Source organism: Ichthyophthirius multifiliis, assembly GCF_000220395.1.
Source record: "Ichthyophthirius multifiliis unplaced genomic scaffold scaff_1120509249629, whole genome shotgun sequence".
NCBI lineage: Eukaryota > Ciliophora > Oligohymenophorea > Hymenostomatida > Ichthyophthirius > Ichthyophthirius multifiliis.
In genome coordinates, this window is record NW_004087523.1 from 1,005 (window position 1) to 27,314 (window position 26,310).

Consider the following 26,310-nt stretch of genomic DNA (forward strand, 5'->3'; position numbering starts at 1 on the left):
ATATTAATAAGCATTTCCCAAATAATAATTTTGATTTTTGTATAATAATAAAATGCATAAATAATTCTTCTATAAATATATATAACAAATCTACTTTCTAATATGGCATAATATTATGCAATATTTTAAGACAAAAAGTGTATAGGCATAACAAATAAATTCACAAAATTAAATGGATAAATAGGACTATTAGTAAATGCCATAATATACGGAATTACAAGCAAAAATATATATTAATAATAATATTATAACGATTAAGTAAATATATAATTTTATTTAATGAGTACGTATTTAATATTTTAAAGCTTATTTTAAGTCTATATAAGTGTATATGATAAGGATTATAAGTATACTTTTAATGAAAAGAATGAAATTGAAAGTATAAAATCTAGTACAATTGACATTCAAGAATAAAATATAAAAGAATAACTTTTATAATTAGAAAATAATAATAATTTTTAGGATATAAAAATAGAAAATATTACTATTGATAAGTTTATAGAAAGTATAAAATATTAGAAAAAAACTATTGTATATGAAATTAAATATTCTTTAAATAATAAAAAATCTCAAAAATAATTTGTTTGTAAAAAATCATTTAGAGAATTCGCAATTTTAAACAATAATGAAAAATTTAAATAATATTAATCAATTTTTCCTAAAAAAAAAGAAAAAAATTCTGTTCTTTCTTTACAAGAAATATAACTAAGAAAAAAATAACTTTCTGATTATTTAAAAAATATTATAAACTCAAACTATTAAAAAGAAATTCTTGAATTTTTACAAACTGAAGATAAACAATAAATTATAGGAAATAAAAAAGGTTTTTTTTAATAAATATATATATATATATAAATATATATATATATATTTATAGGTGATAATGAAAATAAGAATTATTATTAAAATAAATTAACTAAATATCTACATGCAGAAACGATATGGGAACAAAAAGAAGAAATGGAGATTTCTGAAGAAAAATAAATATATTGAATAAGATATAAAATATATATATATAGACATATAAAAAATTTAAATATATATATATAAAAAAAAGAAAAAATTATAATATCAAAATAAATAAAAGAATATTTTACTGTTTAAACATAAATATATATAAAATAAAATGAAAATAATAAATGTATATAATAAACTATAATAAAAACTTGAGAAAAAAATTAAACTAAAGAATTCTTTAAATATAAATCTTCAAGTTTTAAAAGATTTTATAATAGAATAAAAATTAGGAAAAGGTTCATTTAGTACTGTATATAAAGTTCTTCGAATAACCGACAATAAAATATATGCATTAAAACGTATTAAATTAAATACATTAACATAAAAAGAACAGGAAAATGCATTAAACGAAATCAGAATATTAGCTTCTATAAAAAACGAGTATATAATAAGATTTAAATAGGCAATATATAATGAAGAAATGAATGAATTATATATAATAATGAATTTTGGAGAAGGCGGAGACTTGAGATAAAAAATATAAATTTTATAATAAAAGAATATGTTTTTGGAAGAAAAAACTATTTGGAATTATATTTATTAGTTAACTTTGGGTTTAAAGGCTTTACATGATGTTAATATTATACATAGAGATTTAAAACCTAGCAATGTATTTTTTAGTAAAATGTAAGATTAGATTTTTATTGCGGATTTGAATATTGCAAAGAAAATTAATAAGTATGGATTCTTATATACATAAACTGGAACTCCTAATTATTCTTCTCCTGAAGTCTGGAAATATATACCATATAATTAAAAAAGTGATATATGGTCATTAGGGTGCTTAATATATGAAATGACTTGCTTAAAACCTCCTTTTTTATCTAAAGATAATGAAGATTTGTCCAAGAAAATTTCTAAAGGATATTTTGAGGACATCCCAAGTAATTATAGTTAAGAATTAAACCTTTTTATTAAAAAAATGTTAAACCTAAACCCTGAATAGAGGCCTTGTTGTGATTAAATTTTGGAGTTTTTAAAGAATTTTTGGAAAATTGGAAATGAAATGTCTAGTAAAAATGTGCTTTTGAATACTATAAGAATAGAAAATAACTAGCCTTTAAATATTTGCATAAAAAAATAATTACCAAAAGCATAATATGATGTCAATTTATTTTAAGAATATAGGAATAAGTAATTTTTATAGAAAAAAATACTGAAAAAAAGCAATGGTTTTTAAATAAATAACTCGAGTAATGATATATATTAGATAAAGATGAAAAACTATAATATGTAGTATAATTGTTCTAGTATTAATATTTTGTAAAAAAATGAATTGTAAAAAAAAATAGATAGCTTTAATTAAAATGATGAGTTATATTAAAAATATAGATCGATTTCTATTTAACCTCAAACGGAATTAAATATAATAGTTTCTTCGGTACCTAATTTGTAAAATTCATAAAAAATTAAAATTTTGTAAGAAAGCAAATAAGAGACTATTCCAAGTTTACCTATTATAAATTAAATTAAAAAAAAATAATAAATTATAGATAAAAATATTGAAAAACCTTTTAATTATTATAATAAAAAAAAAAAATATTAATAAAATTTATAGTTCCCTAAAAATTTATATAATATAAAATTGTTTGCTAGTTAAGATTAAAAAATAAGTAAATTTTGTTAATCTCCATGAATTTTAGTTTTATTATTTTTTTAGAGATAAAATGCTATTATTTATAATAATAAAAAAATATCTAATATATATTTGATAATTTTTATATATAAATTTAGTTTTTTTATTATTATTTTTTTAATTTAATTAAATATATATTAGATGGGAAAAATAATATATACTTTATATTTTAAATTATAATTTTTTATACTTATTTTAATAAAAAAATTGTTTAGATATTATTATATATATATATATTTTTTAATATTTTTATTATATTTTTATATAAGTTAATCAAAATAAATAAAAAAAAATTTAATTTTTAAAATTAAAATTTTTATAATGAAAAAACTATAATAATAATTAATATATTTATAAGAATAAAAAATTGATATATTTTTTTTTTACATTTATACCAATATTTAATTTTAAGTGTTTATTTAATTAATTATTTAGTAATTTTTTTTCTATAATTATTTTTTAAAATAGAAAATTAAGTAATATTTTATAAAAATTAATTTCTAATAAAAAATTTGCTTGATTTATTAAATATTATTTATATAAATCACATATTTATGAAAAAAAAAAAATAACATATTATATACTATTTTTTAAATTATTTTTATTTATTATTATAAAATATAATTAACAATTATTTTATTAAATATTATTCTTTTTAAATGAATTTTTATTTAATTCGAATAAATATCTTATTTAAATTAAATTAAACAAAGTTTAAATAATAATAATTTAAAGTTTTATTAATTATTGATTGAGTATTTGTATATATAATAAAAAAAAAAAATATAATTAATTTATCTAATCAAATTAAAAATATATAAATAAAACATATTTTTTATTATTTTTTTTAAGAAAAATCAATTTTTTATTATAATAATATATTAAATATATTAAATAAATAATTTTTTTTTTTTTTAACAAAATGAGAAACAAACAAAAAAATAATAAAATAAAATTAAGAATTTTTTTAAAAAAATCATTATTTTTGGCTTTCAAAATCAATAATAGAATTTTATTCTTAATTATATAAATATATAGTTTGTTATTTTTATTTATTTTCGTTATTTCCTTATATAATTATCAAACTACTCATATTTTCTTAAATTTAAATTAATTAGCAGGATTTTTATTCTTTTTCTTCTTCAGTATCATCATCAATTAAAATTATATAATTTTCATCATTTTTAATTTATTATTCTTATACAAATTTACATTCTTTCACATGACTTTGTAAATTACATAATTAACCTTCCCATTTACAATTTGGTTCTGCCCTACATAATACTTAAATTTCGTCTATTATTGAGCTCGCGATTAAATTAGGTTATGTTTTTTCTTATTTCTGTAAATTTTTTCTACATATAGGACAATCTTTTCTTTATAACATCCAAAGAGCTATACATTATTTACAAAAGGTATGAGAACATGATACTAAAACTGGTCTTCGGAAAACATCATAGCATATTGAACAATATAAGTGTTTAGAAATTTGAGATTTATTTTTAAAAATTATTTTTGATTTTTTAGAAACCATGTTTTTATTTTTTTAAAATTTTTTTTAATTTTGATTATTATTTTTATCTTTTTGTTATATAAATTTAATGCTTGATTTTATTTATTATTATTATTTTTTAGCGCATTTAAACTATATTATATTAAAATTAAAAAAAAATAGAATATATTTAAGTAAAATTTGATTTTTAAAAGTTGATTTTTTTTACTATATAAAGAGATATTTTTTTCCCTAAAATTTTTTTTATTTATGAAAAAAAATAAAAAAAAAATATTTTTTAAACTTAAAAAAAAAAAAAACTTTTTAATAGATAAATATTTCAAATTTAAAATAAATATAATTAATTAATTTTATTTTAAATATTTTAATGTTTTTTTAATGTAATAATATAAACTTTCATAAATCTTATTATTTATATTAGTTTATTTAAAAAATAATTTAAATTTAATATTTTTATTGTTTAATTAATACTAATCTATTTTTAATTGTTATGATAAATATAAAGAGGATAAATTTATAATAAAATAATTTTGATTATAATATATGAAATTTTCACTTTTCAAATTAATTTAAAAAATATTTCTATTAATTAGGATAAATAGATTTTTTAAACAAACTATGATAAGAAAAATTTTAATTTAATAAATTTTTTAGTGATATTTTTTTCTATTTAAAAATAAAAAAATACTAAATTATGTACTTTTTATAAAATTATTACATTTTTTATTAAAATTAATCATATTTTGTTAATTTTATATCCAAAATAATACCAAAGTTATTTGAAATTTTCAAAAAAATTACTATCATTAATTATAAATTTATCTATAAACTCATTATTAATTTACAAATATTGTTATATACATTATTATTATTAAAATTGTTAGATTAAAATCATATTTAAATTAAAATTTTAAAATTGGTTATTATTTAATAATAATTTATATTTATTATTTCAAATACATTTTTAGATTATAATATTGTCTTTACTATTTAAATTTTAGTTTAAATATTTTTTTTTTACAGTTAAATTAAAATTAAAGATATTCTCTCTTTTTTATATTTTTTATAATATAATATAATATATTAACATTCTATTCTTATAGTTAAAAATTATGAAAATATTCAATTTAAAGATATATTATATGAACATTATTATACTTTTATATTAAAATAAAAAAAAAAAATTGAAATATTTATTATGTTTAAAAGTTATTATTTTTAAATATTATTATAATAATTTTTATTTAATTGATATATTGTATCTTTAATAAAGTAAAAGATTACGGAAATTTTTCAAAAATCATTAGAAATTTAATCATATTATTACTTTTTTAATTCTTAAAGAAGCGCATTATATTCTTTTCTATAAGAATTATATAAAAATAAATTCAATTTTTAAAATTTTATATAAATAATTTATTATAAATAAAAAATTAAAATAAAATATGTTTTTATTAGATATTTTCTTTTTATTTTAAATGAGAAAAAAAAAATATATATATATATATTTATATATAAATAAAAAAAAATAATTTTATTTCTTTTATTAAAATAAAAATATTATAATATTATAATTAATTTATAGAAAAATTTTATATATATATATATATATATATATATATATATATATATATATATATATATATATATATATATATATATAATATTTTACTTTCTTAATTAATTTATTTTTTTTAGTCCTTCAATCTCTTAAAGCATACTTTTTTTCTCTTCAATTAATTTTTTAATTTATTAATTTAGTTAAATACTATTATCTTCGTCATTATTTTTAACTAAAGAAGTATCTTTTTAATTATCAATAATTATACTTGAGTTATTTTTTAATTCTATGCCTTTAATTTCTGAAGAAGATATACTTTTTTTATCTTCGATATCAGTTTAAGATAATTTGTCTTATTTAATTTTTTATTTTTATAATTATTAAATTGTATAATTAAGTTAATTAATATTTATTTGATATATATTAAGCTTTTCTTCATATTCTAACTTTTTTATTCTTTCTTAATTTAATTAAGTATTAATTTCAAATATATACTAATCTTTATCTTAATATTATATTTATTATCCTTTATTTTACATTTATTCAATTTATATTTGATTTTATTCTATTAACAATATTTTTTCTTAAAAAGTAACTTTTATTTATTCCTTTTCTTATTTTAGTTTATTTATTTATATATTTTATTATTCTAATTTTTATGTTATTTCTTCTATTATTCTCTCATTTTCTTTTAAGTTAAATTCTTTTTATTTTAGTTGTACTTGGAGTTCTTAATTTTCTTTTAAAATTTCAGTATTTTTTAAATCAAAATGGTCTATATTTAGATTTTTTTATTATAATTCTTAAATTTTTATTTATAAATCTTTTAATTATTAATCTTATTCTTTTATTTTTTAAACTTATTATAAATCTTTGTCTTTAGTTACTTATTAAATTGTGTTTTCTTATTCTTTTATTTTTTTTCCAAAGAATTACATATTTCTTAATATTCTTATTTTTTTTTAAATAATTATTCATTTTTATCTACTAATTCAATATTATTTTATTATAATTAATAATTTTTATCTTAAAATTGATTATTTTTTTCTTATAATTGTATATTTTTTTCTTATAATTGTATATTTTTATCTTAAAATTAATTATTATTTTCTTCTAAAAAGTTGATTTTTTATTAAAATTAATCATTTTTTACTTTTAAAATTTGATTTTTTTATTATAAACTATTATTTTATTCCAAATAAAGATTATTTTATTAATCTAAAGAATTAATCTTTTCCTAAAGATATTTTTTTTAATCAAAATATTCATTATTCTATAATTTAATTTAATTTTCTAAATATGATTTTTATTATTCATATTCTTTACTTTTTTGTTCAAAAAAACTCGTTTTTTCATCCAAAGTTAATTTTTGGTTTTCAAAAAAAATAATTTTGTTTTCAAATTCTTTATTTTTTTATTCCAAAATAATTATTTAGCCCTAAAAATCGTTATTTTTTTATTAAATTTGTTAAATACTTTATTAATTTTCCTTTAAAATATATAAAATTTCCCTTTCATTTTTTTAACTTTCTTCCAATTGTTTTTAAAGAATTTAATTTTGGTTAATAAATTCAGCATTTTTATCCTATAAATTATTTATTTATTCGTTTAAAAGTTTATTTTTTTCATTCAATTCATCTAAGTTTGTATTTAAACATTAAACAATCTTATTTTTTACTCCAATAAATTCTTAAGGTCCAATATCTGCTTTTAAATATCCTCAATTTACTTATCTTTTTCTTATATAGACTATATATTTAGCTAATCTTATTTTCTTATAAATAAATTTAATCCCTAATAATCGAATTAATATTTTCTTCGTGTAATTTTTACATTTATAGTATTTTTGTTCTAAGTTCATGGGTTTTTTCTTCATCTCTATAAAAATTATTTTTGGTTCTTGAATTAGTATTTTTTTTGCTTTCTTAACTTGTATTTATAACTTTAACAACTAATTAATTGTTGTTTTATTTAAAACTGTCTTTTATTTCCATTTAATAATTCAATTTTTTCTTATATATATTCTTATATGAATTATTTGTAGAAATTAAATTTAAATATTTATTGTTAGGAGAATTTTAATTTGAATTGTAAACTTTTTAATTCTTTTTTTTGATTATTAAGTTCTAGATATATTACATTTATTATTAAAAGGGCTGATTTTGGTGTTTGTTGAGACTTTTGGAAGCTTTTAATGTCTGGGCTTTGTTTTATTCAAAAATATTGTTTTTTTAATTATTATATTCGATGATTTTCTCGGGATTACGCAATGAAGTACTTTTTAAGTATTTTTGATTACTTAAGTTTACTTATATTTCCATTTTTTTTATAATTTTTAGATTTTTTTTTTTTTTTTAACAAATTAAATTTTTAACTTTTTTATAATAAAATATTAAATTATAAGTTAAAAATATAAAATTAAAAATAAAATTTTTATGTAATTTTTTTTATTAAATATGAAACAGTTAAAAAATAGAAAAAAAAAAAAAATTATAAAAAAATAGGGAAAAAAATAATAAAAAAAAAATCAAAAAAAAAATAAATATATAAAAGTTAAAAAATAAAATGGCTGATAAACTTGAAGAAAACGAAATTCTTGATTAAGATGGAGAATAGGAAGAAGACGAAGAATAAATGAAAAAAAAAGGAAACGAAAAATTATTATACTTAACTTAAAAAGGTCAAATAGAAGATTTAAAAAAAATATTAGAAAAAAAACAATATTCAAATATAAATATAGAAGATAAAAAAAAATGGACACCTTTAGTATGGGCAAGTTGTAAAAACTATGTAGATATAGTTCGATTATTATTATCATATGATGCTCATAAATATTATTTAGAAGAAAACTAATAGGATAAAAAAACTACATTAGGACATATAAATAATTAATGTAAATAATCGCCTTTATAATGGTCTACTTATAAAGGAAATATTAATATAGTATGGCTTTTGTTAAATAAAGGTATTTCTTGGGAAGATACTGATTCTTTTGGAAATAATTGTGTACATTTAGCTGCTAGTGGTGGAGATCTTAAAGTTTTTTAATGTTATATGATGTTAGGGGTTGAAGTTGACGCTTTAAATTCTAGAGGACATAAGGCTTATGATTTAGCAACAAATGAACATATAAAAGAGTTAATTAAAAGCCATAAATAATCTAAAACTTGTGCAAAAACAGGAGAAGTAATTTTTATTAAAAAAAAATAAAATTAAAAAAAAGAAAATAAAAGGAATTTAATTCTTATATAAAAAAACATTGGTGTTCTACTTGTCTAAAGTTCTTTTGTGATAAAGCTTATAGAATTGAATGGAGTTGGGATACACATGAAAGCCAAGAAAAGGAAAGATTAGATGGTAAATGTATATCTTGTTGGGAAAATATTGCATAAAAATCAGAAGGATTAAAGGATAAAATGAAAGAATATGAATATAAAGGTTTAAGTGAGAAATTATAAGAAATAGAAGATTTTGGAATTGAAATTGATTTAAAATTATTAAATGAAGCTAAGGTTATTTAGGAAAGATTAAGAACTTAAAATTAAATAAAAGATTTCATTAATTCTTTGAAAATAGTTGAAAATTATAAAACTATATTAAAAAGTGCTAATATTATTGCAGAAATAAGGGAAAATGCTAAATAAAGAGGTGTTTAATTAGATTAAGATATACTCGAGTTAATGTAATAGTAAATTGATAGATTAGTTTCGGAAAGAAATCTTAGATTTGAATTAGATAATATAGACGGGGGAGATTGTAATCCGGAATAAGTGAAGAATTTAGAAAATCTAATTAATATTGTATTTATATATATATATTTATATATGTGTTTATTTTTCTATTTATTAATAAGGCAAAAGAAAAAGGAGTGGCGTAAAACTATTTAGATGATGCTGAAGTTTTAAAAGGAAAAATGGCTAGGTCTATTTAATGTTCTGATATATTTAAATAATTTTGCGATTATCCAGTTAGGCCTGAATATATAGAACCGATTTATATAGATAGGAAAACTTAAAAACCTTTTGATCCTATTACTAAAAAACCTGCTGATTTAAAACTTTTGGCAGCCCCACCGAAAAAATCAAAAAAGAAAGTTCCAAAATATATAACTCCGGAATGGTCGAATAATTTAGATGAATTTATGAAGGTTATTATAACTATTGAAGAATTGTTAAAATAAGCTGAAGAATTAGATCTTAAAAAAGAATTTATTGATAAATGTAATGAATAAATTATTAGAATGAGAAAAGAGCATAAACATAGAAAAGGACATGAGTTATAAGATAAAATTGTTGCCGAATATAAAGCTGCATAGAAGAAAAAAAATGATTTTTATATAAATATTTATTTTAGTTTTTTTTAATAATTTCTTATTATTTTAGTTAAATATTTTATTTTTTTTTTTAAAAAAAAAATATATTAATTTTTAATATATCAAAAAAAAAAATATGGAAATTTTTAGTTTTTAAAATAAAAAAATTGGAAATATAAAAATTAAAAGAATATTCTCTCTAAATAATAAAAAAATAATTATAAATACTAATTTAATAAAAAATTAAAATAAAGACTAAATTAAAACATTACTTTAATAGAAAAATCCAACTGATATTAAGAATAAGGAATATTAATATTTTTGTAATCTGAATATTTTAGAAAAATATAGACTCTAACCTTGAATAAAATATTGCAATTTTTATGGAGGTCTGTATGTATTAAATTTGTAATGAATATAAACAAAAAAACTGAAAATAATAATTTTAATTTAATTAAATTTGTATTTGCATAAGAATGTAATTTTTTTTAAAAAAATGTAACACTTTTGTATAATATTAATATTCACATTAAATTTGGTTAGTTAATAATAGTTTTTTAAATAGAGAGAAGTATTTACATTAATAATATTTTAAAATGCTTTAATAACTCATTTGGGAATATAAGGATGGATGATATGAAGAAAAAGTTCATAAAAATAAAGATTTTTAAGGAGTTTTTGAAAATTAAGAGTTATGATGGAAAACAATTAGGTTTTTAATATTGGATAATAAATAGAGGATGAATAATAATAGGGGAGAAAATGGGTAAAACACATAAATGTAAAAAATAAATATAAAATCGTTTAGTGATTTTTTATTAATAAAAAAATAGAAACTAATATAAATTTTCATAAAAAAATGAATTTAGTATAAATTAAATATATATATAAACTAAAGTAAATATAAATAGAGTAATTATTAGAAAATAAAGATTAGTAAGAGCCTAAAAATAAAATAAAAATATTGAGTTTGACCTTTTTTCTTTGATAAATAATAGAAAATTTAATTTTCCTATAAAATAAGATTTTAAATTTATATGCTTATGATATTTATAAAATTACAATCTTTTTTGAATAAAAATTAAAAACGATATTTTCTTTAAGGATGTATTAATTATCTAAAATAAATCTTATGTTAAAAATATTATCTGAAAACTAATTAATTAATAATAATTAACGAATTTGTAATATTATTTATTCAAAAAAAAAAAAAAAAAAAAAAAACTAATTTTAAAATTAACTTTTTGTTTATTTTAATTGTGTTTTTGAAAAAAGCAAAAAATTAAAAAAATCTATAAATAAAACAAGTTAATAATTAAAATAATAAAAACATGTAAAAAAATAATAGAAAATAAAAAAAGAGGCTTTTATATTTTTTGTTTATGATTAAAATGTTTGGTTTTTTAAGATTTGTATATTATAAGAGTTTTTTTATTTTTTAAAAAGAAAAATTAATAAATTTTAATGAAATAAATTAAATATGTATTAGCGCTTTTTTTAAATAATTTTATTTATTAATATTACTTTCTTCTTTTAATAAATTAATTTGAAATAAAAAAATTATATTTTAATTAAAAAATTAAAACTAAAATTAAAACTCTAAATAAATATAAAAATAATTTAATTTAATACACTTATATATATAAAATTCTGATTAATATTTATAATATATAAATTATTAAAAAAATATATAATAATAAAAACTAATATAGATATTTAAAGATATATATATATATTAATGAATATAAGAAACAATTATTTTGTCAATGAAATTTATTAAATTTTATTTAATTTTTAAAAAATATAATTTTTGCATAAATCAATATAATAAATAAATATATTTTACTACGTAAATAAAAAAAAATGGATTAAATTATTTATAAATAATAATCAATTTATGATGATCGAGTAAAACAAATAAAATAAATGTAAACAAAGCTTTATTATTTTAAAAAAGAGAAGAATAAAATTAGTCAAAAATGGAGATCCAGCATAAATAATTAATTGCTTAATAAAATAACATATAAATTTTGATTAATTAGAAAATATAATTATAGAAAATATGTAATTAAGTAAAGATTTTTAAGGTTAAATTCGAGTTTTTAAAGTTGGGGGAATAGAAATATTAAATGAGGATGTTTAATATATAAAAAATAATGATATTTTATACGTTTCGGAAGGCCAAGAGTTCGACGAAAGTTCAAACTTTGCTATTTATAAGATAATAAGAGTTTTAGGAGAAGGAGGTTTCGGGAAAGTATATAAAGCAAAAAATAGAATAACAAAATAATGTGTAGCAATAAAGATGATTGAATGGCAAAAAATAAGTAAAATAAATATCTATTTTATTAAAAAAAAAAAAAAAAAAAGAAAACGCAAAAGAAACAGAAATGATATTCAAAGAATTAGTTGCATTAAAAAATTTAAACCATAATAATATTGTAAAAGTATATAATTGTTTTACTCTACATAAAACTATGAGTGTGGCTTTAATTTTGGAATACTTAGATGGAGGAGATTTGAGATCGTATTTAGATGATAGTAAAATTATAAAAGAAGATGAGGCTTAAAAATTATTTTATTAATTACATTCTGCAATTTATTATTGCCATAGAGAAGGTATTATACATAGAGATTTAAAATTAGAAAATATTATGTTTAATGATTAAGTAATTTAAAATATATAATATATATTAATGTTTTATTTTAACAAAAAAAATATTAATTTCTATTATATATTAATACAATTAAAGAATCATAAAATTATTAAAGTTGTTGATTTTGGTATTTCGGGTAAATAATCTTTAATTAATATTGATTATACTGAAGCTGGTACAGTTAGATATTTAGCACCTGAAGTTATAAAAAGTCATGCTCCAGCTCATCCTAGTATTGATGTTTGGGCTTTAGGATGTATTTTATTCTGGATTTTGACAGGAAATTCGCCTTTTAATTAAAAATAAAAAGAAGCTATTTAAGAAAATATAGTGAAGGGAAAGTGGGAATTTCAGAATAGTGATAAAAAAAGATTGACTAAAAGTGTATAAGATTTAATTAAAAAATGCTTATTGTTGATTAAAATTAAAGAATTACAATGTAGGAAATATAAGATCATATATGGATGAGGGAGAGTTATAATTAAATGTAAATTTTTTTCATGAAAAAAAAAAAAATATTTAATATTAGAGTTTAAATAGAATTAGAAGAAGAATAAAAATAAATGATTCTAATTTAAGAAGAAAAGAAAAAAAAAATAACGAAATTCCAATTATTAATATTAAATAGGGACAATGTAAATATAAAAGTAGCACTGATAAAATTAATACTCGGTTTAGAAATTAAAGCTATGTCCCGGATAAAAATTTAGATAATAATTAATATTTTTTATAAAGTTAGTCGGCTATTTCTACACCAAAAAATAAAAATTCGAAACCTTCTTTAGAAGTTAATTAAAAAGAGAAATTTGTTCTACCTTAAATTGAGAAAAAATATTATAGAAAACAAAGTAATGACGATGTATAATAAAAATAATCTCTTAATTAAAAAATAATTAAAAAAATCGCTAAAGCAAGTATATTTTATAATTAAAATTTGGAATAATAAAAATGAGTATTATACTATATAGCTTTTTAAAGAATAAAAAAAAAAAAAAATATTTTTAGTTTGACAAATAATATATTTAATTTATAAAAGAATAAGATTTTTTTTTTTTACTTTTTTGCTCTTCTTGTGTTTTTTATGTTTGTAAATTTACTTTATTTTAATAAATTTATAATAAATTATTGATATTTAATTGTATACAAAATTAATATTTGAGATAATTTAAATATAATACAATTCTTAAATTAAAAAAGGAAGATGTTTATTCAATTATAAATATATTTTATTATTTCGAATAAAAATAGCTTTAATTACTTGTTTTAATTTATATTAAGGTTTTTTTTGCTATGAATTATTAATTAAAGATTTTTCTTATTTTTAAATAAAGTAAATAAACTAATTGTAAGTTAATTCAAATAATAGAAAAAAATAAAACAAATAAAATAATATAATAAAATATTATCTATATTTTTTAAATATTATGTAAAAATATTAATTAAATTATAAGATAATTTTATAGATATAATTTTTTAAATATATAATAAAACTGATTAAACATAAAAATATTCTACAAATGTTTAAAATAACTTTTTTCAATTAAATATATATATAAAATGTAAATAATTGAGAAATTTTAGTATTTAATATATATTTTTTTTTAAAAAAATACAAGCTTTAAATTAAAAAAACATAATTTAATTAAAATTATAATTTTTCTATATTTATCTTATTTTTTTTTTACAGTCAAAAAAAAAAAATAGTGCTTTTTTTGTATTAATATTTAATAAAATAACTTAATATTTTATGGAAAAAAATTAAAAATAATAATATTAATTTTTTTCATAAATTATTTCCAATTTTATAAAACTATAATCATAAATTTTTTATATATATTAGAAATATAAAATAATCTAATAAATTACATATATAAATATATATATTATAATATAATATAATATAATATATATTTAATGAATTAAACAATTTATAATATTTATTTAAAATTTGTTTATCTGATTTAAATAGTATTTATTAATATATATACATTATTAATATTATAAATTTGATTTTGTTGGTTTTATGGTAGGACAAAATAGCAAAATAAATATTCTTTTATATATAAGTATTAGTAAATATTCATAAAAATTCAAGAAGCTAACATATTTTTATTAAGTCTTTATTAGAATTTTTAATTTAATTTAATATTATTTAATTTAATTTATTTCTATTCTTGAAAATTAATTTTATTGAGACTTTATTAAAGGTTACTATCATATTCAAAGCTTGAAGAAGAAAAAGAATCTACATCATGCATTAACAAAATGAACTATAGCTTGTTTTTTTAAAAGTATTAATATTATTATTATTAAGGGTCTACTATAAAAATATTATTTTAATCAAGCCAATTATTTATTCGTTCTTCGATTTCATTATCTTTAGAAATTTAAAATTTTATGTGAAGTTTCTTTTAATTTTATATCTATTATTTTTAAATAGCCTGATTTTATAATTGTTAGTAATTTATATAGTTTTTATCATCTTTTTATTAAGATTTTTATTCTAAAGTTTTACTTTAAAAAATATTTATTTTAAGTTTTTTATAAGGTAATGCCATTATTAAAGAAAAAAAAATTTTTTTTTTTTTTTTTTTTTAATCACTTTTTGTTTATTTTTTAATTTTTTAGTTTATTTATATATATATATTTTTTTTTAATAAAAAATATTTTATTCATATAAAATAGTCATAAAGAAATTTTAATATCAAACTATAGACTGTTAATTCATAAAAATTAAGTTATTTTTCAATTAATATATATTATTTTTAAATAATATATAATCTAATATAAATTATGTATTAATTAATAATTTTACGTGATTTTTTTTTTACATAAATTTATGATAATTAATTATATTTTTATAATAAAACAGATCTTATATTAAAATTATTAAGAAATAAATATTAAATTAATATATAATTATTTAAATATAATAAAAAATTTTATTTTAAAGCGTAAATTTATACAATTAGTTTTTATAGAATAATTACTTATTTAATTTAATCAAATAAAAAACAGAAAAAATAAAAAGAATACTAAGATTATTTTAATTTTTACTTTTTTTTTTTAATTTCTTAATTTATTTAGTTAATTTAAACATATAAAATTTTATTTATTTTTATAGCAAATAAAATTAAAATATTATAACAATTAAAATTGATTTATATTTAAAAAAATTAAAAATATATTTAAACAAAAAAATGAATTTATTATAAAATTAAAGTGATTTCCAAAATTAGCAATAAAGGTAATAAAATCTCCAAAAATTTATTGATAATGTGCAATAAAATATGATGTTTGATTCTCGTTTCGAAAAAAGTGACATTAAATGCGAATAAAATAGAGAGTTTTCTTAACAGTAGTAATCAAATAATCCATATTTAAAAAATATTCCTGACTATTAGCCTTTAAATATTAGCTAAATGTAATTTCCAGTAAATAATTTTAAAACTTAATAATCTGAGTCTTCTAATTATTAAATTGAATCTGTAAAGAAATCTTAAAATATGAATTTTAATAATAATATGTATTATAGTATTAATGAATATAAATCTCCGAAAATGAAAGAGTTTAAATCTCCATTAACAACAGGAAATAATTTGAATCATAGCATTAATACAACTTCTAGTAAAATAAAATACACATAATAATTTTATAAATCACCAAATCAAATAAAAATTTTGTATACAAATTAATAAAATAAAAGCTATGATAATGAATAAAATTTATTCAGGTCTTAAAATATTAATAGAAGTACTATAGATATAAAATCACTGGAAACTCTAAAAAGTACTATTGATTTTATTGTTAAAAATAGCTAAGTACCAGAAAATAAGATTAGTATGAGAAAATTAATTTAAATTTTTGATGAATGAAAATAACATTTTTTATTTATTTTTATTTTTTTTAAAAAAAATAGAAATAAAAATTTATAGTTAACAATTTTTATTTATTTTTTATATTTTCTTTTTTAATTATTAAATAAAATATATTTTATAGATAAGTTTATATTATTTTATAAATTATTATATAGAATTTTTTTTTATAGTTATTATTATATTTTTTAAATTCTTTTATTATATATTATTATTAGTTTATATTTTAAGCTCAATATCCATTATATATTATTATTATTATATAATAAAATCATTATAAAAAAACTTTTAATCAATAGATTTTATATTTTTGTTTTTGTAAAAATTAAATATGTAATTTAAAATTAAAATTAATATTTATTAATCTTATATAATACGTGTAAAAAAAAATTATATAGTATTAATTATAATAAATTACATAATAATACGCATTTAATTACTAAAAATTTATATATTTATCTGATTTTGTTATTTAATTTATTAAAATTATAATAAAAAATTTAATTTTGGTTTTTTATGTAAATTTATTTAAAAAAATAATAATAAAATAATATGAATAAAAAATTATATTATATATTATTTATTCAGTTGCCTTTTTATATTTATGTTTTTTTTAAAAAAAAAAACTCAAAAGAAAAAGAAACCAATAACTTCCTTTTTTTTAGAACGTTTATATTAAAAATATAGAAAAAAAAATATGAGAAATAATTATATATATTATCTAAATATTATATCTTTAAATATTATTATATTATCTAAATTAAAATTTAATGTATGAATATATATTAATAACTATTTATTAATTATATTGAAAAATATAAACACAATAGAAGGGTATTTATATTAATTTTATATTATATAAAATATATTTAAAAGTTAATATTATATATTCTAAATATTTTTTATAATAAATTACATTTTTAAGACTATTAAATGTAATTATTTTGTTTTAAATTTTTTCTATTTAATTAATAATTAAATAAATTAACTCTATAAATAAAAATATTATATTATAATAACAAATAAATATTATATATTAGAAATTTATATAAATAAATCATCTTCTTAATAAAAATGTCTGAAAATCAAAAAAGTGTTTTATTAGATTATCCCCATCTTGCGAGTATTTAATTTTTATTATATTATGATTAAAAAATTAATATCATTTTTAATTAAAAATAATATTTTAAAAAGTAAATAATTCCTCTACTAATACTTTTAAAAATAGTATTGTAACAGATAATACAAGTTAAAATGAAGGTTTTAAAAGTTCATGTGATATTAAAAATTAATCCATTACTTAAAAATTTACAGAATAAGATGATTAAACTATTATAAATTTCATATATAAAAATGGGAAATAATGGTCATATATAGCAAAATTGCTGAAAGGAAAGACTGAAACTATGATTAGAAATAGATATTATATTAAACTTTAAAAATAAAAAGAATAAATTTAAATCAGTGATAAATAATAATAAAATATATAAAGCAAACCTATAATTTAAGAAGAAAGCTAATAAAAAAGAATAGATGAGCATAATAATTCAAAATATTTAAAAATATAATATTTATAAAATCAAATAATTTTAAATGAATAATAATTGAATCAGAACCTTTTTTTGTAAAATGGGTTTTAATTTGATACTAAAATATGTAATGATAATTTGGATATTAATACAAAAAATAATGTATGACATTTTTATAAAAAAATTGTTATTAGTAAAATATAAATATATTTATATATATTTTTTTAATTTTAAAACTCAATATTTACATTATATTGATGCCAAAAATTTATTTAAAATTAATATATTTAATTTATTCATTTTCATCTCATTTTTTTTTTTTAATAATAAAATGAAATAATTAAATTTGGTATTTTTTTATAAAAATTTGATATATGTATTTCAATCATGACTTTAATTTTTATTATGTTTAATAGATAATAAATATAGAATTAAAATTTATAAATAAAATAAAAAATATGCCAATAATTATATAAAAAATATAAAAATAAGCAATATTAATTATATATTAAAACTTATATATATTAATTATAAAATAAAATTATTATAATAAATATATAAATATTTTTTTATATAAAATACCTTTTTTATATATATTATTATTTATTTAGCGTTGCGTTTATTTAATATTATACAATTAAATTATGAAGTTTATGGTTATTTCTATAATTTTATTAAAAACAAGTAAATATTTTTTACTTTTTAATTTTAATTTATATTTAATTTGAATTATAATAAAATTGTATTTATTTTTTCGGTTAATATGTTTCATTTTTAAACAAATAAATTATGAATTTGAATAAATTTGATTATCATTCATTAATTAAATTCATAAATTTTAATTGAATTGTAGATATATAAAAATTTAAATTAAATAATCAAAAAAAAAATTAATTCAAATATAGAAAAAAATAATTTATTTATATTTATAATAATTATAATTTAATTAATAATATTTTAATTATAAGTTTAGCAAAAAAATTAAATCATAAGTTGTACATATAGTAGATATTAAAGGCTATTCAGTTTTGAAAAAAATCTTTTTTAATAATTTAGTCTTAAATATATTATTATAAAATGGTTTGTTTAATATATTAACATCAATCTTAAAATTTAAATATAATAAAACATTTATTATAAATAAAGATAGATTATGCTTAAAATTTAAGTATGATATATATTTAAATTACTAATGATTATGAGTATATATTAAATCATTCAATTTGTTTATTTATAATAAAAAATGAATAAATTTAAATATAAAATGAATAAAAAATAATTTATTAATTTATTATAATTTATTTTATATCATTCAAATTCTAGTAATTTATATTTTATATAAAAAAAAAAAAATTAATATTTTTTATAAAACTAAATATATAGTTTTTTATTTTATATTAAAGTTAATTTATATAAAATAGGGTTAAATATAAAATAAATGTTTCCAAAAAAACTAAAAAATATTCTTGATATTAAAGATAAATACAATTATTATTTTTTCGATATGGATGGAGTATTCTGGAACGGCACAAAAATAAACATTCAAGCAATTAATAATTTTAACACATTAATAAATGAAAAAAAGGAATGCTTTTTTATAACAAATAACAGTACAAGTTCTAGAAAAGGTTATATAGAAAAATTATAAAAAATAGGGATAAAAACAACTTAAGATAGAATATTTGCTTCATCATATTTGACTGCATTTTATATAAAAAATAAAATGCCAGAAATAAAAAAATGTTATGTAATAGGAATGAAAGGATTATTTGATGAATTAGATTATCATGGAATTTAATATATAAATATAGACAAAAATCTTTCATATGTTGAATTAGAAAAAATTGTTTTAGATAAAAATGTAAATGGTGTAATAGTTGGAAAAGATAATTATTTTAACTACACTAAAATGGTCATTGCAAGCCTTTATATCTAAAATGGAGCTAAATTTATTGCTACAAACTGTGATAAATATGATATTGTTGCAAATAAAAAATTCCCTGCTAATGGGGTTATTGTGAATTCTATTAGTCTTGCATGTGAATAATAACCTTTTTGTATTGGAAAACCAAATTAATTTGTGATAGATTTAGCTTGCTCGTAATTTAAAATTAACAAATCTTAAGCTATTATGGTAGGGGATAATTTAAAAACAGATATTTAATTAGGAATAAATGCTGGAATTGATACTTTAGCTGTCCTAAGTGGAGTAACTAATGAGGAAAAATTAAAATTAAATTATGTAAATAAAGGTTGTTTGCCTAATTTTTTTGTTGATTCAGTTTGAAATTTTTTTTTTATAAATTTAATTTATGTTTTTAAAAAAACTATATTTTATATCATTATAAAAAAATTAAATATTTAAAATAAACATTTACTTAACTTTTAAAATAATATTTTAATATAAAATATATATAAAAAAATGACGGAAATAGGATTAAAGATTGCTTAAAAATACCAAGTTGGATAATAATTTGGATAAGGATCATTCGGTTCAATACATATAGGTAAATATATATATATATATATATCTTTATATATATATATATAAATTTATATATTTATTAATATTTAATACATATTCATCTATATATTATTATTACATATAAATATCTTTTTTTTATTTTTATCCTTAAAATATTTATTTATTTATTTTTAATTTTATAAAAAATAGCTACGAATATTGAAACTGGTGAAGTGGTTGCTGTGAAAATGGTAATTTTAAAAACATAAATTTTTTAATTTTAATTTTTTTTATTAAAAATTCTAATTTAAATTATTTTAAACATATATTTACAGGAAGATAGCAAAACAAAACATCCACAATTAACTTTTGAAGCAAAAATTTTTAAAGTTTTATAAGGAAAACGTAATTAATAATATTATTATTTTAATAAATAATTAAAATAAAGTTGGTATTCCTACATTATATTATTGTGGATAAGAAGGATAGAAAAATGTAATGGTTATTGATTTATTAGGACCATCATTAGAAGATTTATTTAATTTATGTTAAAGAAAATTATCTTTAAAAACTGTTCTTTTGATTGTTGATTAATTGGTATATTTTTAATTAATAAATAAAAATATGTATATAATAATTTAAGATTTCAAGAATCGAATCTTTTCATAACGCAGGTTTCATTCATAGAGATATAAAACCTGATAATTTTTTAATTGGATTGGGAAAAAAATCAAATTTAATATATATTATTGATTATGGTTTAGGAAAAAGATATTTAGATTCCAAAACAAAATAGCATATTCCTTATAGAGAAAATAAAAATTTAACAGGAACTGCAAGATATGCAAGCTTAAGTGCACATTTAGGTATTGAATAATCAAGAAGGGATGATATGGAAGCTATTGGATATGTAATTGTTTATTTATTGAAAGGTTCATTACCTTGGTAAGGAATTAAAGCATAAAATAAATAGGAAAAATATAATAAAATTATGGAAAAAAAAATGTAAACACCAATAGAAATATTAGCAAAAGGATTACCTAGTAAAAAATATTATAAAAATATATTTTATATAAATATATATATTAATATATATATATATTTATATTTATATTTATAATTATATTTATTTTTATATTTTTTTTAATAAAAGTTGAATTTTCTACTTATATGAATTATTGTAGGTCTTTAAGATTTGATGATAAAATAGATTATTTGCATTTAAGAAAAATGTTTAAAGAACTGTTTTATAGAAATAAATATGATTGGGACTATGCTTATGATTGGACTTTACCTATTGATGTAATAAAAATTAAAATAATATATTTTTTTTATTTTTTAAATTAAGAATTAACCAAAATCCTCATGGAAAAATAACAAAATTACTATAAATGTTAATTCATAACCTGTTTTAAATGAATTAAATAATTAATATTAAGAAATAGGTGATGATGGAGCACCAATAACATTACGTTTAAGTTAAATCAATATATTTTTTTTTTATTGATTTACTTTATATAAATATATTAGATTAAGATATCTAAGATAAAGGGTAAGCATAACTTTATAAATCGGAATATGTTAATTAAAACAATAATTAAGGATTAAAATCAAATTATTTGTAAAAACTAGATAAGAATATGGAAGAAAATATAAATGATTCAAATTTACCTTAATTAAATGAAATTAAATAAAATAGTTATAAAGCTGTAGAGTTTTAATAAGAAGAAATATATAGTACAGCGCAAAAAGATAATAATTATGAAAATTATAATTATAATTATGATCCATATGATGCAATTTCAAACGTTTAATAAATACCTAATAATCTCTTAAACTTTTCTAATTAAAATAATCTGCCTTATTAAGGCGATGATATTACTCCAGATGCATTTAAACCTACGCCTTAATATATTGATGAAAATATGAATAATTATGGAGAGACAGATAATAATTATAGTCATATTTAAGATTATAGAAATTGAATATTTTATATATTATATATAAATATATATATTTATATAATTATATATTTATATATTTATATTTTTATTTATTAATATATTTACATTCATTATATTTTTATATTTACATTCTTTATATTTTTTATATTATGCATAGTTTTTAAGTTTATTTTTTATATGTAAAATATATATGTATAAATATATATAATTTTTATTTAGGGAATGAAAATAAAAATATACTAATTTTTAACATTGTCATTTATTTTTATATTTAAAAAAAAAATAAAAAAATTAATCTTTATTTTATTTTTCGAAAAATTTAATTTATATATTTACAAAAAAATATAAAAAAAATGAATACATAAGTCGACAAGGAAGTATAAGAAGCAAGAAGAAGATTATAAGAAAAAATAGGCGATTCTAGAACCGGAGGAAAGGGAACTTAAAGAAGAAAAATAAAAAAAGTTTAAAAAACCCAAATTAATGATGATAAAAAATTAAAAACTGTAATTAAAAAATTTGGAGTTTAACCATTTTAAGGAATCGACGAAGTAAATATGTTCAGAGATGATAAAAATATTATGCATTTTGATAGACCTGAAGGTAAACATATATATATATAATTTTTTATAAAAAGAGTTAATTATATTTTATTTTTTATTTTATATATAAGTTTTGGCTTCTTTACAAAGCAATACATTCGTTATAATTGGATAGCATGAAACTAAAAGTAAAATTACATTTTATTTTAATAATTAAATTTATTTAATTTGTTTATTTTATTTTTTTAAAAAGGCTTAAAAGATTTATTACCTGATATTTTATAACATTTAGGACCTAAATAACTTGAATATTTAAAAGATATCCTCTAAACAAAAGAATAAGGAAAATATGAAAAGGGAGAAGAAGATGATATTCCTTAATTATAAGAAAATTTCGAAGAAGCATCATAAAAAGTAGATTGATATTAATTATCTTAAAAATTATTTTAATATAAAAATTTATTATTTTTATTTAATAATAAACATATCAATAATATTTTTTTATATATAATTTTTATATTTATTTTATTTTAAGTTTCCTTTTTTATTTAAGATTTTAATATTTAAATTATTAGTTAAAATATAAAAATATATATATAATTTAATTTTATGTTTATTTATATAAAAATAATATAAAAAAATTAAATTATATATTTTTTTAATTTGACTCTTTTTTATTAAATAATATAATTACTTTTTATTTTTATTATTAATAAATAAATTAAATAAGTAAGTAATAAAATACATTATTTTTATATAAAAAAATATTTAATTTCTTTTAATAATAACTCAAAACAAAATCGACAAAAACAATATTTTATTTTAATAAATATATATATATATATATTTTTTTATTAATAATTAATTCAAATTTCATCATCATTTAAAATCATATTTGGAATTCCATTAACTATAGGGTAGTTTCTTTAACAATTCGGGCATACTAATTTACCAGTAATAATATGAGTCTTATTTTTTTAAAAAAAAATATTTAATTATTATTTTACTTTTAATAATAATATTTATAATTACTTCCATTATAATTGTATGTAATTATTTCATAAAATCCTCATTTTCTATTAAATCTTAAGTGAATTAGTCAGGGAAATTTTTTTCTCCCAGCTTTTTTTTTTTATTAATAAATTTTTTATTTTATTTTTTTAAGGTTATTTACATCATGTACAGTACAACTTAGAGCTGGCCAATCCAATTTTGGAATTAATTTTTAAAGTGCTTCTTTTCTATATTCACATTTTATAATTTATGACTTGTCTACTTTTATCGCTAAAGGGAAATTATTTTATGTGCAATTTTTGGCATTGCATTAAAGTAAATTATGTGATAATAATCTCATTTTTTTTTATTTTTATAGCTTTTTTATTATAATTATAAATAATTTATGTTTATTTAATATTTTTTCTAACATTAAATATAAATTTAGATTTATTTATTTATAATATTTTTCTTTTTATATTATTAGTTTTTGTTGTTTATCTTTTTTTTTTTAAAAAAAAAATAAGAATAAAAATATTCTTTATTTAATTTATAAATAAATAATAATTAATATAACATATAAAAGCTTAATTATCTTTTAATTAATTTATTTATAAATATAAATGCATAATTTTGTTGTTTTTAGACTGAAGCAATTATTGAAAACTAATTGATTGTCTATATAATATTAAATATTTTTAATTTAAAATATATATAAATAAAGAAATTAATTAAATATTTTTATCTATTTAATATAATATTATTATTTTTTATAGTATTTACTACTTTTTTTTTTTTTCCAAAGATAAAAAATATAAAATATTTTATCGTTAAATAATTTTATATTTATATATAAATAAAAATAAAGTACTTATTTAAAAATATGTACAATAAAACGAATATAATAACATTTTTCATTATTTATATTATTTAAGTTTTCTTTAAAAATACATATTATTATAATTCATAATACTACTTTATCCGCAAACAAATAATTCTTATTATTTTATGACTGGAGGACTTTTATCATTAAGATTGTATTTTTTTATATAATCATTTGTGAATTCAAAAAAATCATTTTTTTTACATTAATTTATTGTTTTATTCCCTAAATAATTAATTATTGCCTTGGACTTGTTTTTAAATTATTTATTTTATTTCGCTTTTAATAATTTATGTTTAATAAACTAATATTTTATTTATTATTTATTTCTTTCCTGTTTTTTCTAAACTTAATTAACTCAAAATCTCATTAAGCCTCATTTTTTTAGGGCTTTTTTAGATAAATTTATATAAATTATGTCTTAAACAGCCTTTAAAACCCTTTTCAATATCAAAAGAAGGATAAACTATAGATTATTATTCAATTTAAGGTAATTATTGATGTTTTTCAATTGATATTTTTTTTAATTTAAAAACTTTTTTTAATGCAATAGGCTAAGATATTTAACCTGGAAAAATAAAATATTTTCTTGATTATTATTTTTAGGAGGAGGAGTACTTATTTATTATTTTTTTTAACTATTTATATATTCTAATATAGATTATTCGATTATTTTTCTAGCAGATTAATCAGTTTTATTATATGAATTGTAAAATCCTAAGCTTAGTTGTTTATAGTAATTATTTTGGTCTTCTATAGTGTCCGGATTTATATCTTTTTCGAAAGTAAATGAATGAAAATTATTTTAAACTGTTTATTCGTTTCTATTCCTATTATTTTCTTCCATTTGATTTTTAGTTTTTTTATTTTAAGTATTTTTAGTATATTTATTTATGAATACGTATTAATTTTATTATTATATTTGATTATTTTAAAATATTATAATTCTATTAAAAAAAATAATTTTAAAGATATATTGAAATCAAATTTATTTTTTTATAAGAATAATACATAACAAAATATTTTTTTAGATTAATTATTAGAAAGTTATTAAATAAATAAATAAAATATTTTTAATTAATAAAAGGCTATAAAATAACAATAAATAACATATATAATGAAATACTTATTTATTATAATATAATAATAAATAAAAACCAAATAAAAAAAGTAATTTTTTATTTTTTATTTAAAAATAAAACATAATATTTGTACTATTATTATTTAAAATAAAAATTCAATGAATCAAATTATCTATTAAATATATAATGTTAATTGGTAAAAAAAATATTAAAATTAATTACTTTTTAAAATATTAAAATTAAAAAATATTAATTAATATTTAGATAGTGAATTTGATAAAA

The 26,310-nt window shown here is 15.1% G+C and overlaps 6 protein-coding genes across 6 annotated transcripts, besides 46 other annotated features; 5 read left to right on the plus strand and 1 right to left on the minus strand. All coding sequences in view use genetic code 6, as the record gives it.

Annotated features, from left to right (window-relative positions):
- The first annotated feature begins 837 nt into the window (after positions 1 to 837).
- Positions 838 to 876: a microsatellite.
- Positions 877 to 998: 122 nt separating this feature from the next.
- Positions 999 to 1,054: a microsatellite.
- Positions 1,035 to 1,092: a microsatellite.
- Positions 1,093 to 1,126: 34 nt separating this feature from the next.
- On the plus strand, positions 1,127 to 3,579 carry IMG5_018110 (hypothetical protein; the record flags this gene model as incomplete). The annotated part of the gene is made up of 2 exons (XM_004039529.1): positions 1,127 to 1,970; positions 3,410 to 3,579. 2 exons carry the CDS (start codon positions 1,127 to 1,129, stop codon positions 3,577 to 3,579), a joined length of 1,014 nt encoding a protein of 337 aa, XP_004039577.1.
- Positions 2,864 to 2,920: a microsatellite.
- A 573-nt stretch (positions 3,580 to 4,152) lies between the features above and the next one.
- Positions 4,153 to 4,219: a microsatellite.
- A 636-nt stretch (positions 4,220 to 4,855) lies between these two features.
- Positions 4,856 to 4,901: a microsatellite.
- Positions 4,868 to 4,916: a microsatellite.
- Positions 4,917 to 5,353: 437 nt separating this feature from the next.
- Positions 5,354 to 5,398: a microsatellite.
- Positions 5,399 to 5,759: 361 nt separating this feature from the next.
- Positions 5,760 to 5,833: a microsatellite.
- Positions 5,834 to 6,549: 716 nt separating this feature from the next.
- Positions 6,550 to 6,592: a microsatellite.
- Positions 6,593 to 6,679: 87 nt separating this feature from the next.
- Positions 6,680 to 6,828: a microsatellite.
- Positions 6,716 to 6,840: a microsatellite.
- Positions 6,723 to 6,877: a microsatellite.
- Positions 6,738 to 6,902: a microsatellite.
- Positions 6,818 to 6,904: a microsatellite.
- A 1,289-nt stretch (positions 6,905 to 8,193) lies between these two features.
- Positions 8,194 to 8,270: a microsatellite.
- Positions 8,195 to 8,228: a microsatellite.
- Positions 8,211 to 8,270: a microsatellite.
- IMG5_018120 (hypothetical protein) lies at positions 8,239 to 10,403 on the plus strand (the record flags this gene model as incomplete). The annotated part of the gene is made up of 4 exons (XM_004039530.1): positions 8,239 to 8,913; positions 8,961 to 9,527; positions 9,581 to 10,079; positions 10,294 to 10,403. Exons 1-4 carry the CDS (start codon positions 8,293 to 8,295, stop codon positions 10,401 to 10,403), a joined length of 1,797 nt encoding a protein of 598 aa, XP_004039578.1. The 5' UTR covers positions 8,239 to 8,292.
- Positions 10,133 to 10,214: a microsatellite.
- Positions 10,239 to 10,303: a microsatellite.
- Positions 10,404 to 11,577: 1,174 nt separating the features above from the next.
- Positions 11,578 to 11,622: a microsatellite.
- An 80-nt stretch (positions 11,623 to 11,702) lies between these two features.
- Positions 11,703 to 11,750: a microsatellite.
- Positions 11,705 to 11,742: a microsatellite.
- A 189-nt stretch (positions 11,751 to 11,939) lies between the features above and the next one.
- On the plus strand, positions 11,940 to 13,164 carry IMG5_018130 (protein kinase domain protein; the record flags this gene model as incomplete). The annotated part of the gene is made up of 3 exons (XM_004039531.1): positions 11,940 to 12,366; positions 12,410 to 12,708; positions 12,793 to 13,164. 3 exons carry the CDS (start codon positions 11,940 to 11,942, stop codon positions 13,162 to 13,164), a joined length of 1,098 nt encoding a protein of 365 aa, XP_004039579.1.
- Positions 13,165 to 14,537: 1,373 nt separating this feature from the next.
- Positions 14,538 to 14,604: a microsatellite.
- Positions 14,563 to 14,612: a microsatellite.
- Positions 14,613 to 14,827: 215 nt separating this feature from the next.
- Positions 14,828 to 14,861: a microsatellite.
- Positions 14,862 to 15,274: 413 nt separating this feature from the next.
- Positions 15,275 to 15,331: a microsatellite.
- A 103-nt stretch (positions 15,332 to 15,434) lies between these two features.
- Positions 15,435 to 15,475: a microsatellite.
- Positions 15,476 to 15,592: 117 nt separating this feature from the next.
- Positions 15,593 to 15,631: a microsatellite.
- Positions 15,600 to 15,638: a microsatellite.
- Positions 15,639 to 18,594: 2,956 nt separating this feature from the next.
- Positions 18,595 to 18,661: a microsatellite.
- Positions 18,610 to 18,664: a microsatellite.
- Positions 18,617 to 18,666: a microsatellite.
- Positions 18,654 to 18,696: a microsatellite.
- A 314-nt stretch (positions 18,697 to 19,010) lies between these two features.
- Positions 19,011 to 19,066: a microsatellite.
- A 263-nt stretch (positions 19,067 to 19,329) lies between these two features.
- Positions 19,330 to 19,373: a microsatellite.
- Positions 19,374 to 20,522: 1,149 nt separating this feature from the next.
- On the plus strand, positions 20,523 to 22,549 carry IMG5_018140 (hypothetical protein; the record flags this gene model as incomplete). The annotated part of the gene is made up of 8 exons (XM_004039532.1): positions 20,523 to 20,607; positions 20,775 to 20,815; positions 20,900 to 20,969; positions 21,013 to 21,161; positions 21,208 to 21,607; positions 21,718 to 21,866; positions 21,913 to 22,042; positions 22,095 to 22,549. 8 exons carry the CDS (start codon positions 20,523 to 20,525, stop codon positions 22,547 to 22,549), a joined length of 1,479 nt encoding a protein of 492 aa, XP_004039580.1.
- Positions 20,609 to 20,661: a microsatellite.
- Positions 20,612 to 20,661: a microsatellite.
- Positions 20,617 to 20,674: a microsatellite.
- Positions 21,634 to 21,683: a microsatellite.
- Positions 21,656 to 21,704: a microsatellite.
- Positions 22,550 to 22,632: a microsatellite.
- Positions 22,556 to 22,611: a microsatellite.
- Positions 22,575 to 22,677: a microsatellite.
- Positions 22,625 to 22,677: a microsatellite.
- Positions 22,678 to 22,702: 25 nt separating this feature from the next.
- Positions 22,703 to 22,734: a microsatellite.
- A 147-nt stretch (positions 22,735 to 22,881) lies between these two features.
- On the plus strand, positions 22,882 to 23,493 carry IMG5_018150 (transcription factor btf3, putative; the record flags this gene model as incomplete). The annotated part of the gene is made up of 3 exons (XM_004039533.1): positions 22,882 to 23,131; positions 23,202 to 23,258; positions 23,324 to 23,493. The coding sequence occupies 3 exons, from the start codon at positions 22,882 to 22,884 to the stop codon at positions 23,491 to 23,493; spliced, it is 477 nt and encodes a 158-aa protein (XP_004039581.1).
- A 443-nt stretch (positions 23,494 to 23,936) lies between these two features.
- IMG5_018160 (hypothetical protein) lies at positions 23,937 to 24,424 on the minus strand (the record flags this gene model as incomplete). Its single annotated transcript, XM_004039534.1, has 3 exons — positions 23,937 to 24,038; positions 24,103 to 24,192; positions 24,245 to 24,424. 3 exons carry the CDS (start codon positions 24,422 to 24,424, stop codon positions 23,937 to 23,939), a joined length of 372 nt encoding a protein of 123 aa, XP_004039582.1.
- Positions 24,425 to 26,310: the final 1,886 nt, after the last annotated feature.